The sequence below is a fragment of the Bombina bombina genome, chromosome 4 (genome assembly GCF_027579735.1).
Source record: "Bombina bombina isolate aBomBom1 chromosome 4, aBomBom1.pri, whole genome shotgun sequence".
NCBI lineage: Eukaryota > Metazoa > Chordata > Amphibia > Anura > Bombinatoridae > Bombina > Bombina bombina.
This window is the reverse complement of record NC_069502.1, coordinates 858,726,204-858,743,069: the sequence shown is the minus strand read 5'-3', so window position 1 is coordinate 858,743,069 and position 16,866 is coordinate 858,726,204. Positions and strand designations below refer to the sequence as shown.

Below are 16,866 nucleotides of genomic sequence, written 5' to 3'. Positions count from 1 at the left end.
GAAACAACCAGTCAACACATGAAAATACTGCCATGTACCGGAGCTTTTAGTAAAAACATATCCCCTCCGGAACTGTCCCCAGCATCAGCCAACTGTAATAAAGCAATGCCCGTTATAGTGCATACCCACACAATATTTCCCAGCGCTTCTAGGCTAAATAGTACAATGCCAGAGTGTCTGGATAAATAAACTATGTTGGTTTTCTCTATATATCCCAGCGCTTCTAGGCTATTAAAATGCCAGAATGTCTGGATATTACACCATCTGTTAAAGGGAAGTGCTTCCACTCAGGTCGCTAGCCCCCAATATAACAGTTCAAGTAGTTATTCTGAGATATGCTGCCGCCCCAGAATAAAAAACTGCACTTACCTCCATGCTGAGGAACAGCATGACAATTTCACAGTGTCAAGAGGTCCACTCTTTCTCCTGAGGTCCTGCGAAAAACAGAAGGGTCTTAGTTACAACCTCTAAGACCATACACAGAAAGGCAGCACAATCATGGGAGGCGCAGTGGAGACAAAAATCTACCAGTTCCCATAGCCTAAAAAAGCTATCCAGAAGCTGCTCTGTAATAAAATAGCACACTTTGGCACCATTTAAAATAAAAAAACTTTTGATTGAAGAATCTAACTAACACCTCACTTTACCTCTTCCTATCATTAACGCAGGCAAAGAGAATGACTGGGTTGGGGGGGAAGGGAGGAGCTATTTATGCAGCTCTGCTGTGGAGCTTTTTGTCTCCTCCTACTGACCAGGAGGTGATATCCCACAAGTAAGGATGAAATCCATGGACTCGTCATATCTTGTAAAAGAAAATTGTTTTTGTTTTATTAGATTAGGGATGGGCAGCAAAAGAGCTGAATGCCATTTTAAGGGCAATGCCCATACAAATGCCCTTTTCAGGGCAATGGATAGTTTAGGTTTTTTAGTGTTAGTTTTTTTTATTTTGGGGGGTTTGGTGGTTTGGGGTTTTACTGTTAGGGGATCTTAGTATTTTTAACTCTTAAAAGAGCTGTTAAACCTAGGGCAATGCCCTACTACAAAAGGCCCTTTTAAGGGATATGGGTAGTTAAGCATTAAGATTAGGGGGTGTTTTTATTTTGGGGAGCTTTTTTATTTTCATAGGGATTAGGTATTATTTTTTGGGGGGTTTTAGATTTAGGACTTTTTTGTTTTTGTTTTAGATTAGGGATGGGCAGCAAAAGAGCTGAATGCCCTTTTAAGGGCAATGTCCATACAAATACCCATTTCAGGGCAATGAATAGTTTAGGTATTTTTAATATTAGGTTTATTTATTTTGCAGGGTTTGGTGGGTTTTGCCGTTAGGGGGGGGGGGGGGCGTTAGATTAGCATTAGATTAGGGGGCGTTTTTATTTTGGGGGGATCTTTTTAATTTTCATAGGGATTACTTAGGTTTAATTTTTTTTTTTTTTTGATAATTTGTTTATTTTTTTCTGTAGTTCAATTTTTTTTTTCCATTAACAACACATAGACTGCCCTCTGGGCAGGCTTACCAACTAGGGGAAGTATAATGCAAAAATGCTTTTAGTTAAAAGAAATGCACCTATGTACATTTTATTTTTGACCTTTCTATTCCTTTAATCCTTCATATTTGTTACACCAGTAAATTGCTGTTACACCAGTAAAATGTGTAAAAGCTGCAGACAACTGAATTACATGTGACACGTCTAATGGCGCCTATCTATAAGCTCCGAAAGGAGCTTGATGGCCCGTGTTTCTGGCGGGTCTTCAGACTCGCCAGAAACAGCAGTTATGAAGCAGCGGTCACAAAGACTGCTGCTCCATAACCCTGTCCGCCTGCTCTAAGCAGGCGGACAGTAATCGCAACAATTCAACCCGGGTTGATTGACACCCCCTGCTGGCGGCCCATTGGCCGCAAGTCTGCAGGGGGCGGTGTTGCCACCAGCAGCTCTTGTGAGCTGCTGGTGCAATGTTAAATGCGGAGAGAGTATTGCTCTCCGCATTCAGCTGTGTCTTGCGGACCTGATCCGCACTGTCGGATAAGGTCCGCAAGATATTTTTTTAAATATGCCTCATTGTATCCAAATTTAAAACCCTCTTATAAAAGTTTTCTTGTTCTAGCAAAAAGCACTTTTTCAAATCTGAATTTCAAAGTTTTCAATCCAAGAATGATTTCTTCCTATCAGTTGAAACTGGCCCTATAGCAGTGTTTTTCAACCACGGTCCTCAAGTACCCCCAACAGGCCATGTTTTCTTTATAGCTAAACTAGAGCACACATGAAACAATCAAATGATCAGGAACCATGGTTACTAACCTGCACTCACCCGCGAGCTGATTATTTTACCTGTGCACTAGCTCAGCTTTAATTAAAACCTGGCCTTTTGGGGGTACTTGAGGACCGCAGTTAAGAAGTACTGCCCTATAGCATATTGTCACACTATCTTTTTATATAATGATTACTTCTATGTCCAAGAAGGTATTAATATGTTGTTTAAATTGAAATGTATAAAGCTTTTACCAGAACCAAAAATAAAACCTGTTATTTCATTAATAGAAAACTGCCTACAGCAGTGTTGTACGGTGAGGCCAGTGACTGGTGAGGCACTGGTTAGTATCAAAGCCAGATAAATACACATATGAACCCAATAGAGGTAGCTTTAAAATCAATCAGTTGGCAGATTGCACAATGGCTATTGGTTATGCAACTTTGTTTCAGATTTCATATTAGCATTCTTTGCAACACACACATACAGGTAAGTAACTTATTAAATTATCGTTATATAGGCAAATGCAGTTCCACTATTTATACTCATTCAACACAAATGAAAATATATAGTGCATGGTCTTAACTTCCCAGAGGCAGAACTTTTTTCACTTTCTTTCAATGAGATTGAAAAAAATTCTGCTGGTCGTTTGGAAATTAAATTAAGTTGTAAAATTATGCAGTTAAATTAAAGCACCAGCTGTGAATATGTTAATTTACTGGAGAATAAAGCAATTTTGAAAGTTTTATAATATATTGCAGCAGCTTAAAATTGTATTGCAAATTAGCTGCAGAGAAAAAAAAAAAAAGTAATTTTGTTTTTAAAACTTATCTTTAATAAATATGTTTCCTTTGCTCGTGGTCTATCATCAGATAATAAGGTAAACATGTAGTAATAACAAAGAAGCATTGCTCACAACACAAGATCTTCTTACAGGAGTCACAACTTTGCAAACTAGGAAAGGCTAAAGGATAGGGTTGAAAAAAAATCCCTTAATGACAGTCATCAATCATCTCTGATTGGCTGTTTACTTCTTTCCTTGTATGTCAGGCCAAGTGTAACGCATTTCTGCTCAAATCACTCATAGAAACTGCTGTTGTATTTGACTGTTTTCTTATAACAGCTCTTCCCTCTTGCTGCACTGTGTTAAGTAAAACTTACCCAGTGCAGCCAGACCACAGCGCTGTGTGAAGAGAACAAGCTGATGAGCAGCAGTCCTACAAATAGAAAGCACCAACAGTTCCTGCATGTGTCCCATTCTTTCTGCAGACATGTTGCATTTTCTGCTATAACCTCTCAGATCACAGCAAGTTCTGCCCTGGGGTTTACCTTTACTTGTAAATGAAGTCCATTTGCCTATTCTTCTGGACAAAGATGTCAATGACTTTGTTGTAGAAGTCCTCTTTATTTTTTTTTAGTTTTAAAAGTCTATCTGTCTCTTTAGAGATGATTGCCAGAGATGAAAGTCGCCCTTTATCAGTCTGATTCTGAATGTGTGTTTTGATTCGTTTTAAAGCAGAGGACCTTTTAACAGACGCTGATGTAACTGGTATAGTTAGCACCAGCTGGAGTAACTTTGTTGCCTCGGGAACCGTCTGCATCAGATCACTGCGGGCCAAAAAGCTGAGGAGCTGTCCGGGTGATTTGCATTTGTTCCTTACCATTTCTGAACTATACAATCCAATAAGATCAGCCTTTAGTCTAACCAAATCAAAGTACCTTGAATATTTTGATAGGCTCTTCAGTCGGGTGTCATCCAAATGTTGTGATATTTCATAAAGTTTTGTGCAATCTACCAAACTAAAGAATCCTAGGTCACCAAAATGATTAAACAGAGCTTTTATTTGAACACCGACATTGTCCAGAATCTTATAATACATTTTTTTGCTCTCATCTCTGATAGGCTGTTTACTTCTTTCCTTGTATGTCAGGCCAAGTGTAGCGCTTTTCTGCTCAAATCGCTCATAGAAACTGTCAAACTCTTGTCTCTGGCGTTCCACAAATCTCAATGTGTCCCGAATTTTGCCACAGCAGAATCCAACATCCAGTACTTTACTCTGCAGCACACTACAGAGTGTGTCTGTTTCAGTGAAAATGCCATCATATGCCATTATGAAGAAGCAGGTTGATGCTTTGGATAGCCAGAGATCATATCCGGCAGCCATAATCAGTATGTTAGTCTCCCAACCATCTGGAGTTTTACTCATAATCCGGAACATAGCACGTAGATCAGATTGGTACATGCTGATCATCTGCACTAGTCTAGAATTTGAGCTCCATCTCAAGGGCGCTGCTTTTGGTAAACGTCGCTTCACAATATTATCCAGTAGCTGGGTGAGCTTGGTCGACTTACTGAAAAACATTGCAAGTCCCTCAATTGTTTCAAAAAATTTTTTACACTCAGGCATACATTTTGCCGAATGTGAGAGCACCAGGTTCAATGTATGTGCATAACAAAGGATAAACGTAGCTTCAGGTACCTTTTCTTTAATCTTGGCCTGCACCACATTAAGATCTGATCCCATCGCAGAGGCTCCGACGTAAGTCTGAGCTACCAGCTTTTCAACACAATTGTATTTACTCAACACTCCCAAAACATAATTAGCAATAGCTGGTGCTCGTCTGTCACTCACTTCATTGAATTCTAAGAACGCCTCCTTTAGCTCACTTTTAGCCACATAACGTAAAATTACAGAGATCTGGGCTTTGTCTGTGACATCCGTTGTCTCGTCTACTTCAACTGCAACAAATGGGGCTGCATTAATCTCCTTTTTGATATCATTTCTAATTACATCAGCGACTGCTTCAATTAAATCATTCTTTATTCTGTTTGATGAGCCAGAAAACACAGTGGATGTCAAATGTGTAGCTAACTTTTCATCTTTCTCAGCCAAAACATATAAAAGTGCCATATAGTTGTCATGATAAGAAGAGCTTGCACCCTCCTCGTTACTACTAAATGCTAATTCCTGTTCGGCTAGGAAGCAGGTTGCATTGATAAGGTCTTTTAAAACATCACGGTTTTCTTTTACTTTAGCATTGTGGATGCTGATATTTAATCTCCTCTGTTCATTCATAGCCAGATCTATCGTCAAAGTTCTAAAGGTTTTTAAAGTGATTTGGCAGTGAATGTGAGTTGCTGATATCTCATGTTTGTTGAGGCCCCTTGATAGATTTTTTAAGTCACAAAATCCTGCTTTAGTCCAAATGTTGTCAGTGGCAGAGAACAATAGGCAGGGAAAGCAGTAAAGACGATTCTTCATAGCACAGCCACAAAGCCAGTTTTTTCGCTGGTACCACTCTATGTGAAACTGCCGTGTACTATTCTTTTGTGCCTCCGTTTGAAATAGGTTCTTAAGCTCAGGCATTGGTCTTCCATTATTTATCACTTCCTGTTTTGATTGAAAGTCCAATTTTGAGAATTTTCTAAGGTTAGATATAGTGTTTTTTATTTCTACAGCCGCTGGAGAGTTGAATACTGGACACCTGGCAAGAGAGAAAAAGACAGAAGTGAAGTAAATATGGTAAATTAGAGGAAGGGGAAGGGGGGGGGAGAGAAAAAGAGAAAAGAATACAGTCATTTTGGTATTCTAGGAAGCAGAAATATGGAATTGAACAAAAAAAGTATACAGTAAGTGTGAAGTACTGCACTTAGGCTGACAGTGGCGCTGTTAGAATGTGTAAGAAATTAGTGAATACAACATCCACAATCACTGTAATATGTTAACTACACACTCCATATTAGTTTACTTTACTATTGCTTTTTTCAAGGCTAAACACTAATAAAGTGCTATGTACTTTCACATCTGTGGATCTAAGTCTCTTATTTTAATGTGTGTCTGTGTCTATGTTGCGGTGTGTGTACTGTAGGTGGGTTTGTATATTGCAGTGTGTGTGTGTCTATGTATATATTGCTGTGTGTATGTCTGTGCCTATGTTACTGTGTGTTTGTCTAAGTGTATGTTGGTGTTACTGTGTTTCTTTATGTATATGTTTCTGTGTGCGTTTGTCCTACGTTGCTATGTGCGTGTGTGGTTATTCCTCAGTGGAAAAAAAACCCCTGCTAACTTCCATCTCCATTGTTTACAAGCACTAAGGCCTCTTCGGGTTTACAAATGTGTATGTTATTGTGTATTGCTACAACATGGAATCAGCAGATCTGTTATAAATCCTTTCAGATACACACTGCGAGTGCATAAAGGGTGATATACATCAGGAATCTCCCTCCAGGAATCCAAAGACCTGGACCCTGGGAGGAATGGGGGCAGTTTCAGATGCGCCGGACAGGAATTGAAGTGTCCCAGATTAGCACCCTCAAACATGTTGTCGGCAATTTGATGAGGCACATGGGGATACCACTTATTAAAAGAGCAACTTTTAATCCCCTGCACTCTGCTTGATAGACACCCCTTTTAATTCTGGTCCGGTGCTCAGTTCCAGGTTTTGTTGGCCCTCTGGTGGTCAGCAGCCGGCATTAGTTAATCTATGTGACACATCATTTAAACTTTGTTTATAATTTTAGTGACATAGCTCCTATATTTATAATGGGGAGGTTTTCTATTTAGTGTACTTTATTATAGTCAGTTAGTTTGCAGACAATAGGCAGTATTTGGGAGTTAGTTAGGGCATTCCTGGGAAATGTTGGTGTGATGTAGGTGGTATCAGGGACTTAGTTGGGCATTCCAGGGGGGTGTAGGTGTGGCGTGACGTAGGTATTGGCAGGCGGTAACAAGGTGGAGCAGGGGGAGTTTAGCTTAGATGTGACATAGATATAGGCATTCAGTGGGGAAGTTAATAGGGTGTGCTAGGGGGAGTAGGATTTATTTTCTTTGGATATATCGCCACCAGTGCAATATGTTTGAATCAGCAAAGTGCAGGTTGCGAGGAGGGTAAAGGCAGTTTCTCATCTGGTCTGTCGATGTTTTGAATCTCAGGCCTAAGTATTGGGCTTTGGTTTAGCAACAGAGATACTATAAAGAAGTATGTGGGTTTACAGAATGTGATATAATATGAATATCTGAGTTCCCTGCAAGCTCAAACCATTTTGATGTATTGTGGTTTCAAATAACAAAAACAGTTATTTCAAGTAGAAAAACTAAACCTAAATAATACATTTCTCATACGTTTTATACTCTGCAGCAGGTATAACAAGTCATTGGAAACACATTGAAAGGTAATAAAACAAACAAACAAAAAAAACAGTACACTGCCCCTTTAAATTGTGACCTCATGTCACAAACAACTGCCTTGGAATAAACAGTGATTCTACCACCTCTGTATATGAGCCTTTAATAGATTTATATAAACTCTCAAGCACCATTTTTTCTAGAGTAAACAGACCCAATTTGGCTAGCCTCTCTTCGTTGTTTAAATCTTACATTCCCCTTATTAGTTTTGAGGCCCTTCTCTGAACATTTTCTAATTCTAAAATGTCCCTTTTTAAAATTGGTCCCCAGAACTGCATTTCATACTCAAGTTGAGGTCTTACCAGGGATTTATCTAGTGACATAATGATGCTTTCTTCCCATGCAACTTTGCCTTTTTTAACACATGCTATTATCTTATTAGCCTTAGAAGCCAGTGCCTTGCTTCGCACACGTTTTTAGCTTTTTAACTATAAGTAAGTCCTTTACCTCCTTTGTTTTGCTAAGTCTAGAGAAATAACCTGCATATTTTTACATACAAAATGTTGAACCTTACCTTTATCAATATTAAATCTCATTTGCCATTTACCAGCCCATGTCTCTGATGTTTGTAAATCCCCTTGCAAAGCAATTACATCCTGCACTGACCTAATCACCTTACACATATTTGTATGGTCTGCAAAAATAGAGATGTTGCTATTTAATCCTTACTCCAAATTAATTTGTGTACATTTAAAAAAAATAACAGGACCCATTACTGACCCTTGGCAGACCATACTAATTGTGCAATCTGAGTATGAATCATTTACTACTACTCGTTGCTCCCTGTCTTTTATCCAGCTATTTATCCATGAGCTAATATTTCCAGCTATTCCCAGTCCCTCAGGTGGCATTGTATCAAAAGCCTTTGCAAAATCCAAGTGTATTAACTTTATCAACGGATTCACTTTTATCTATATTTTTACTTACTTCTACATAGAATCTAATTAGGTTTGTTTCATATGATCTACTACTTATAAATACTAATTAGAGAATCAACAATATCAACTGTATGGCACACAAATACTCACAATACTAATTGTATCCATGTAAAGGGAATGTAACATAAAACTTAAAGTGCCAATAAATACAGTACATTTAAATAATCAACAAATGCATGACAAAAAGACAATGCAATAGCACTTAGTCTAAACTTCAGATGAGTAGTTGTTTTTTGTTGTTTAATTTCAAAGTTATGTTTTTTTCCACCCCCCCCCGTATCATATGACAACCATCAACCAATCACAAATGCATATACATATATTCTGTGAATTTTTGCACATGCTCAATAGGAGCTGGTGACGGAAAAATTTTAAATATAAAAAGACAGTGGACATTTTGGTAATGGAAGTAAATTTAAAAGTTAGTTTAAAATGAACTGCTCTATCCGAATCATGAAAGTTTAATTGTAACTTGAGTGTCCCTTTAAGTTTTAATAACTTAATTGAAACACACTACCAAAGTACTGTGACATAAAATTATGCAATCTACGTAAGCAATCCAAGTACAGCTTTCAAGTTAAAAAATATCTCTTACTAGACTATTTTTTAATGTGGTCAACAAATGTGGAAATTCAGGTGGGCTTATCCTCATCTCTCAAGAGATGAGATACTACAATTATATTGTCAAAAAGGTCTAGGGCACAGACATATTCTGTTTCCAGCACACACACAAAAGCAAATTAAACCATCTTATTCAGAATATTATGCAGTAATGAGGTTTCTCCGCAGGCAGGATAAGCCCAACTGAATTCATTTGTGGACTTCACAAAACCAGTCAATTAAGTAAGGGATCTTTTTAACCTCAAAGGCTGTACCACAATGGGCTTCACAGTCTAATAGTATATACTCTGTAGATATTGCACCTTATTATACATTTAATGGATTGATATACTTGGATTGCATACTTTATAAAAAAATACTGTGTGTTTCCCTGCAGTGAGTATAGTTAAGTTTCTTTTAAGTGATTTTATGTCACAGTACTTTGATACTGTGTTTGAATTAAAGGGATATTCCAGCCAAAATTGTAAACCACATGGGTGCATTTCGGTATTGAAAATAAGCCATTTTGTAATATACATGCATTAGCAAAAACATAATTTATGCTTACCTGATAAATTTATTTCTCTTGTGGTGTATCCAGTCCACGGATCATCCATTACTTGTGGGATATTCTCATTCCCAACAGGAAGTTGCAAGAGGACACCCACAGCAGAGCTGTCTATATAGCTCCTCCCCTAACTGCCATATCCAGTCATTCGACCGAAAACAAACAGAGAAAGGAGAAACCATAGGGTGCAGTGGTGACAGTAGTTTAAAATTAAAAAATACCTGCCTTAAAATGACAGGGCGGGCCGTGGACTGGATACACCACAAGAGAAATAAATTTATCAGGTAAGCATAAATTATGTGTTCTCTTGTAAGGTATATCCAGTCCATGGATCATCCATTACTTGTGGGATACCAATACCAAAGCTAAAAGTACACGGATGAAGGGAGGGACAAGGCAGGTACTTAAACGGAAGGTACCACTGCCTGTAAAACCTCTCTCCCAAAAATAGCCTCCGAAGAAGCAAAAGTATCAAATTTGTAGAATTTCGAAAAAGTATGAAGCGAAGACCAAGTCGCCGCCTTGCAAATCTGTTCAACAGAAGCCTCATTTTTAAAGGCCCATGTGGAAGTCACAGCTCTAGTAGAATGAGCTGTAATCCTTTCTGGAGGCTGCTGGCCAGCAGTCTCATAGGCTAAGCGGATTATGCTTCTTAGCCAAAAAGAAAGAGAGGTTGCCGAAGCCTTTTGACCTCTCCTCTGTCCAGAGTAGACAACAAACAAAGCAGATGTTTGACGAAAATCTTTAGTAGCTTGTAAGTAAAACTTTAAAGCACGAACCACGTCCAGATTGTGTAATAGACGTTCCTTCTTTGAAGAAGGATTAGGACACAAAGACGGAACAACAATCTCTTGATTGATATTCTTATTAGATACCACCTTAGGTAAAAACCCAGGTTTGGTACGCAGAACTACCTTATCTGCATGGAAGATCAGATAAGGAGAATCACATTGTAAGACAGATAACTCTGATACTCTACGAGCCGAGGAAATAGCTACCAAAAAAAGAACTTTCCAAGATAAAAGTTTGATATCTATGGAATGAAGAGGTTCAAACGGAACCCCCTGAAGAACTTTAAGAACCAAATTTAAGCTCCAAGGTGGAGCAACAGGTTTAAACACAGGCTTGATTCTAACTAAAGCCTGACAAAATGCCTGAACATCTGGGACATCCGCCAGACGCTTGTGCAAAAGAATAGATAGCGCAGAAATCTGTCCCTTTAAGGAACTAGCTGACAATCCTTTCTCCAATCCTTCTTGGAGAAAAGATAATATCCTGGGAATCCTGACCTTACTCCATGAATAGCCCTTGGATTCACACCAATAAAGATATTTACACCATATCTTATGATAGATCTTCCTGGTGACAGGCTTTCGTGCCTGAATTAAGGTATCAATGACTGACTCGGAGAAACCACGCTTTGATAAAATCAAGCGTTCAAGCTCTCGGCAGTCAGCCTCAGAGAAATTAGATTTGGATGGCTGAAAGGACCCTGAAGTAGAAGGTCCTGTCTCAGCGGCAGAGTCCATGGTGGAAAAGATGACATGTCCACCAGATCTGCATACCAAGTCCTGCGTGGCCACGCAGGCGCTATCAAGATCACCGATGCTCTCTCCTGCTTGATTTTGGCAATCAGACGAGGGAGCAGAGGAAACGGTGGAAACACATAAGCCAGGTTGAAGGACCAAGGCGCTGCTAGAGCATCTATCAGCGTTGCCTTGGGGTCCCTGGACCTGGATCCGTAACAAGGAAGCTTGGCATTCTGGCGAGACGCCATGAGATCCAGTTCTGGTTTGCCCTAACGATGAACCAATTGTGCAAACACCTCCGGATGGAGTTCCCACTCCCCCGGATGAAAAGTCTGTCGACTTAGAAAATCCGCCTCCCAGTTCTCTACACCTGGGATATGGATAGCTGATAGGTGGCAAGAGTGAATCTCTGCCCAGCGAATTATCTTTGAGACTTCTAACATCGCTAGGGAACTCCTTGTTCCCCCTTGATGGTTGATGTAAGCCACAGTCGTGATGTTGTCCGACTGAAATCTGATGAACCTCATTGTCGCTAGATGAGGCCAAGCCTGAAGAGCATTGAATATCGAGTCCACGATCCCTGAGCCTTCAGGGAGTTCCAGACTGCACCCCAACCTAGAAGGCAGGCATCTGTCGTTACAATTGTCCAATCTGGGCTGCGAAAGGTCATACCTTTGGACAGATGGACCCGAGATACATTTCACCACTTCTCTCTTACTACCTCCATGTTTGTTGAGAGTTGCAAGAGAATGACTGGATATGGCAGTTAGGGGAGGAGCTACATAGACTCTGCTGTGGGTGTCCTCTTGCAACTTCCTGTTGGGAATGAGAATATCCCACAAGTAATGGATGATCCGTGGACTGGATACACCTTACAAGAGAAAATGCTTCTAATAAAAGCTATAGCTGTTACAAAAGTGTATTTAAGTATGCACCGTGCACCAGCATTTTAAACACAGCACTTAATCAGAGAGCCTAAGGTGCTTGTACCATCTGGCAATGCCTCAATTTGTTACTTGCTGACATGATACAAGCCCCACTGATGATCTGAGCAGTTGCAATATTTAAAATGTGGGTGCAGTAAAAATATCTAGATATGTTTAACATGCACGTGCAGAGAAATATTTTAACACTAAAACAGTGATAACTTTTACTAGAAGCATTTTTGCTATTACATGTATATTGCAAATATGTTTCTATTCAAAGATGTAATTAATCTATGTATGTTTATATTTTGACTGGAATGTCCCTTTAAGTTACTAAAAGTTAAGTTTTATTTTCTGTTCCCTCAACATGGATACAGTTAATATTGTGAGTGTCATACAGTGTTTTTTTTTTTTTTACTCTCTATTATTTATCTCGTAAACATTTGGTAGCCCCCACACATTTAATGCCTCTGACGCTCTGAGAATATTATCAGAGATATGGTGTGGGATTTCATTTGAGACATTTCCTTATAAAGGTGTTTAGCTCCTAGTATCCATATATATATACTTTTCATTATTACTCATAAAACCATGCTACTTTGAACTCATAGGGGCATATTTATTAAGCTCCATATGGAACTTGATGCCCGTGTTTCTGATGAGCCAACCCAATCTAATACGATTGGGTTGATTGACACCCCCTGCTTGTGGCCGATTGGCTGTGAATCTGCAGGGGGCAGGGTTGCTCCAGCAGTTCACAAGAACTGCTGGTGCAATGATAAATGCAGACAGCGTATACTATCGGCATTTATCAATGTGCGGCGGACATGATCCGCAATATCTGATCATATCCCCTCGCCAATTAATAAATAGGCTCCATTGTCTATTACGTTTGTGCAAAAAGTCACTACATTTTGATTCCCAATTGTAGTCTGGTGGATTTATGAATCTCCGGTTATGAAAATTACCAATGTTATCACTTTTTTTGTGCCAAAAAAAAAAAAAAATTAAAAACTTATATCACAAGGCCCATAGGGAAAATTACAAAATAAATTAAAAGTGAGTGCTGAACTTTCTCTGTGTGTTCTATTAATTTATTTTGTAATTTCCCCTATGGGCCTTGCACCCAGACTTGTCTGGGGTTAATTGCCTATGACTCTCGGGATAGCACAGCTTCCTGAGAGTGCTATTGAGCACCCAGGGCTGAACATACTGCAGGGTCATGGGATGTGTACCCAGTCCAGTCTGTGAGTGCAGTCCCCTTCCGTGTTTTGTGTATATATTATATATATATATATATATATATATATATATATATATATATATATATATATACACACACACACATACACACACACACACACACCTTGCATAGCTTTATTACAGAACTTTTCTGTTCAAATTTCAAGGAACATTACAAAAGTACTAATTGGTGTCGATAACAGCTTTCCTCATACCGGTGGACGGATCACAAGTCATAAGGTACTTTTGCAACCAGGGTTACATTATTGCATCAACCGCTGCATACAAGTAAAATTCCTTTGGGATTGATCCACAATTTATACAATTGCACCGAAGTATTAAAAATCATACCTTTGTTACTAACTTTTGGAGCGTGCAGTTGCACTAAGTGCTCCTATTTTCACTGCTAAATGAGTTCATCAGTTTAAGCTTGTTTGGAAGCGTGCTATATGCACTAAGTGCTTCTTACACTGTAGCTATCTGTTTGAGTTTATACCTTTATTATATTATATGTGATGTGATACTTAGCATCTATTTGGTCTTAATAAATGGTGGAAAGTGTTACTTTTGTTCTCACAATAAATACAAGATTGGTTTACAGATTTGCATTGGTGTGGCCTTGCCATTTTTTGACTTTTGAATCATTATCATTAGTCCTTTCTTTTCTTTGAGCATATCTATATATATATCTATATATATATATATATATATATATATATATATATATATACAAAAAATTTATCAGAGGGAACGCAATTGCTGTTTAAGAGCTACTATATGAAGTTCCAAGCTGACAATAACTTTCCTAGTTTTGTCAGTATAATAATTGTGGTGGTGCAGACCCTTAAAATTATTTGTTATGGTTTAGAAAAGGGAGAAATGACTAGGAGTGTAATCCTAGTTATAAAAAGACAGGGATTTCAGCACTCTTTTTTAAAAAAATAAAGCTCATTAGACCAAAGTACGTTTTTAAACAGTAAATTTTTAATCCAATTGTGAACAGGGAAATCCTCCAACTGTAAGTACACCACTCCCCAGATGAGAAAGATACAAAACACTGTATCACATTCGTTTATAGGAAGTTAAAAAGAAAACAAAAGTTACTTATATACATACTAGAGTTTGTATTCAAAACCTGACCGGTCAGGGGTACACAGCTTGTACAGAGAAGAAAGGCAGCCAAAGCTTAGTAGGATTGGTATGTGATACCTTTATAGGACCTCTACACCCTGCTGCACACAGAACCCCTTATGAAGAGGTATATCCTGGGCAGGTATGAGAAAGTGGGATCCAAGAGGTCAGATAGGGGTATCATAGACAGAAGCAAGTCACAACTTATTGTCACAGTCACAATATAGTATACAATGAATAGCGTATTTTTATATATAATCAAGAAAATAAAGCCTTATTTTTAGACTCACTACACCCAACTGCTCACAGTACTCCAAACAAGGAGAGTATAATACCGGGCAGTACATAAAATGGTAATTGTTACCAGGATCTAAGTGGTCTCTAAGTTAGGCTTTCTTGAATTAAACAATATGCATGTAGAACGACATTTATAGGCAATAATAACAGACAGTGTGTGCCATTTTAGTGCTTTTTTTGTTAGCTCTTCATGCAAAGCTTGCAGTAGGAAAAAGTAAGCAAAAGTAGAGGGTTATAGCATAAAGCACAGTAGGTGATATTTCCTCAGTATTGCTGGGATCCTGAAATGCTGACAAGTGAGGCTGCATGCAAAGAAGATTTGTAGCAAGCAAGAAGAAAAGCAGTTCACAATGTTGTTACTATGAGGCCAGCGTAGCATATAGGTAACAATGTTGCTATCCTCGGCAAATGTTATAGCAGTACCCAGAACTTTCTTTGTAAATATATTGCTCACTGATCAACTTAAACATGCAAGTTTTCACAGGTAAAGGGCAATTGTATCCGTAATTGTATGTGACCGTGATACAGTCCATATTAGTGAACCATGATATAACATATACGACCTTGCTATTTCATTCAGACATATCGCTGTGGCAAGATGCGTCCTCGTTACTCATCTGATCCTCAAGTTACATTTGTTGCGCTTCTGTATTCACCGCAGGTACCATCAACCATGCGGTCTGGAGGCTGTGTTAGTAGCGTGCACCACGTAGGCCAGTCGGCTTAGCCAATGCCGACGCGCGTTTCACCCGCAGGGCTGATAGACAGACCGGGCTTCGTCAGGGCGGTATATTGAAAGGACTACCTAGTCCCTTTTTATAGCATTTTGTAATAGCGCCCCTGCTGGAGGTGAATATATGTTGCATACTTATACATAGAATATTCTAATTAAACAAGAAGGGGAAAATAAATCATTTTGCAGATAACCTCTGTTTTTAAGTGCAGTGTAACTCTAGATAGATATTCCTATACCTGAATAGCTTATCTGGATACATATAAGGTTTTCTCACACCTATAGTTATTATGTAGTTTTATTCAAAACGCAATTCATATATATCAATGTCCAGGAAAAAGTGTTTTTGAAATGGGCTTTCTAGAAATTTTGCTGTCCTATAGAAAACAGGCCATGTCAAGTTTGTCATTTAAACCCTCCGGCAGTTGAGTCCCCAACTCAAAGATCCACCTGCATTCTTTCTGCAGGAGGACCTTGTCGTTGTCACCTCCTCTGCCATTGGTAATTCCTCTATCTATACAAATGAATTTTAGAGAGTCAGGATTGCAGTCGTGTACCAGTTCATAGTGTTTTGCAACATTACTCTTCTGGTTTTTGTTTTTTACATCATCACGATGTTCTGTGATTCGGTCTTTTATGGCTCTCCTCGTTTTTCCCACATAGAAACGTGGGCAGCTGCAGGAGAGTAGGTAAATTACTCCTTCTGTGTTGCAGTTAGTAAAATGTTTTAACTTGTATCTTTTCCCTGTAAGGGTGCCAAAATCTTTCGTTTTGACCATGAATTTACATGCCACACATCGACCACAAGGGTGGTTACCAGATGACCTATGTCTTGTGAGCCAGTTTGTCTGTTTTTGTTCAGACCTATATTGGCTTCTTACGAGCTTGTCCTTCAGATTGGAAGCTTGTCTAGCTGTGATGTTTGGATAGTCCCCAACTTCTTTTGATACTCCCACATCACTTACAAGAATTTTCCAATTCTTGGCCAGAATCTCCTTTAAGGCATTCCAATGACAGTTGTAGTCTGTGACCAGCCTTATTTTTGAATCTATTGTTTTTTCTTTTTGTACAAGAAGTGTATTTCTGTTTGTATGTGCAGCATTATTAAATGCCTTTTTTACATTTCGCTTGGAATACCCTCTGTCCAAGAACCTTTTTTGCATGTCTGTGCCATGCTTCAGGAATCTTTCTTTTGTCGAGCAATTTCTACGAAGTCGTAGAAATTGCCCTTTCGGTATACCTCGTATAGAGTGCTGAAATCCCTGTCTTTTTATAACTAGGATTACACTCCTAGTCATTTCTCCCTTTTCTAAACCATAACATATATATATATATATATATATATATATATATATATATATATATATATATATATATATATATATATATATATATATATATATATATATATATATATATTTGCACACATACATACATATACATACATATATACACTTGTGTACTTGGAC

At 38.6% G+C, this 16,866-nt stretch overlaps 1 protein-coding gene across 1 annotated transcript in view; it reads right to left on the bottom strand.

Moving 5' to 3' along the window:
• Positions 1-3,059: 3,059 nt before the first annotated feature.
• The window catches only part of LOC128657311 (zinc finger protein 862-like), a 52,457-nt gene continuing 38,650 nt past the window's right edge, over positions 3,060-16,866 (bottom strand). The window contains exon 6 of the mRNA XM_053711603.1: positions 3,060-5,733. Within this exon, the coding sequence (XP_053567578.1) occupies positions 3,579-5,733 (2,155 nt within the window). The 3' untranslated portion in view covers positions 3,060-3,578. The remainder of the gene's footprint in view (positions 5,734-16,866) is intronic.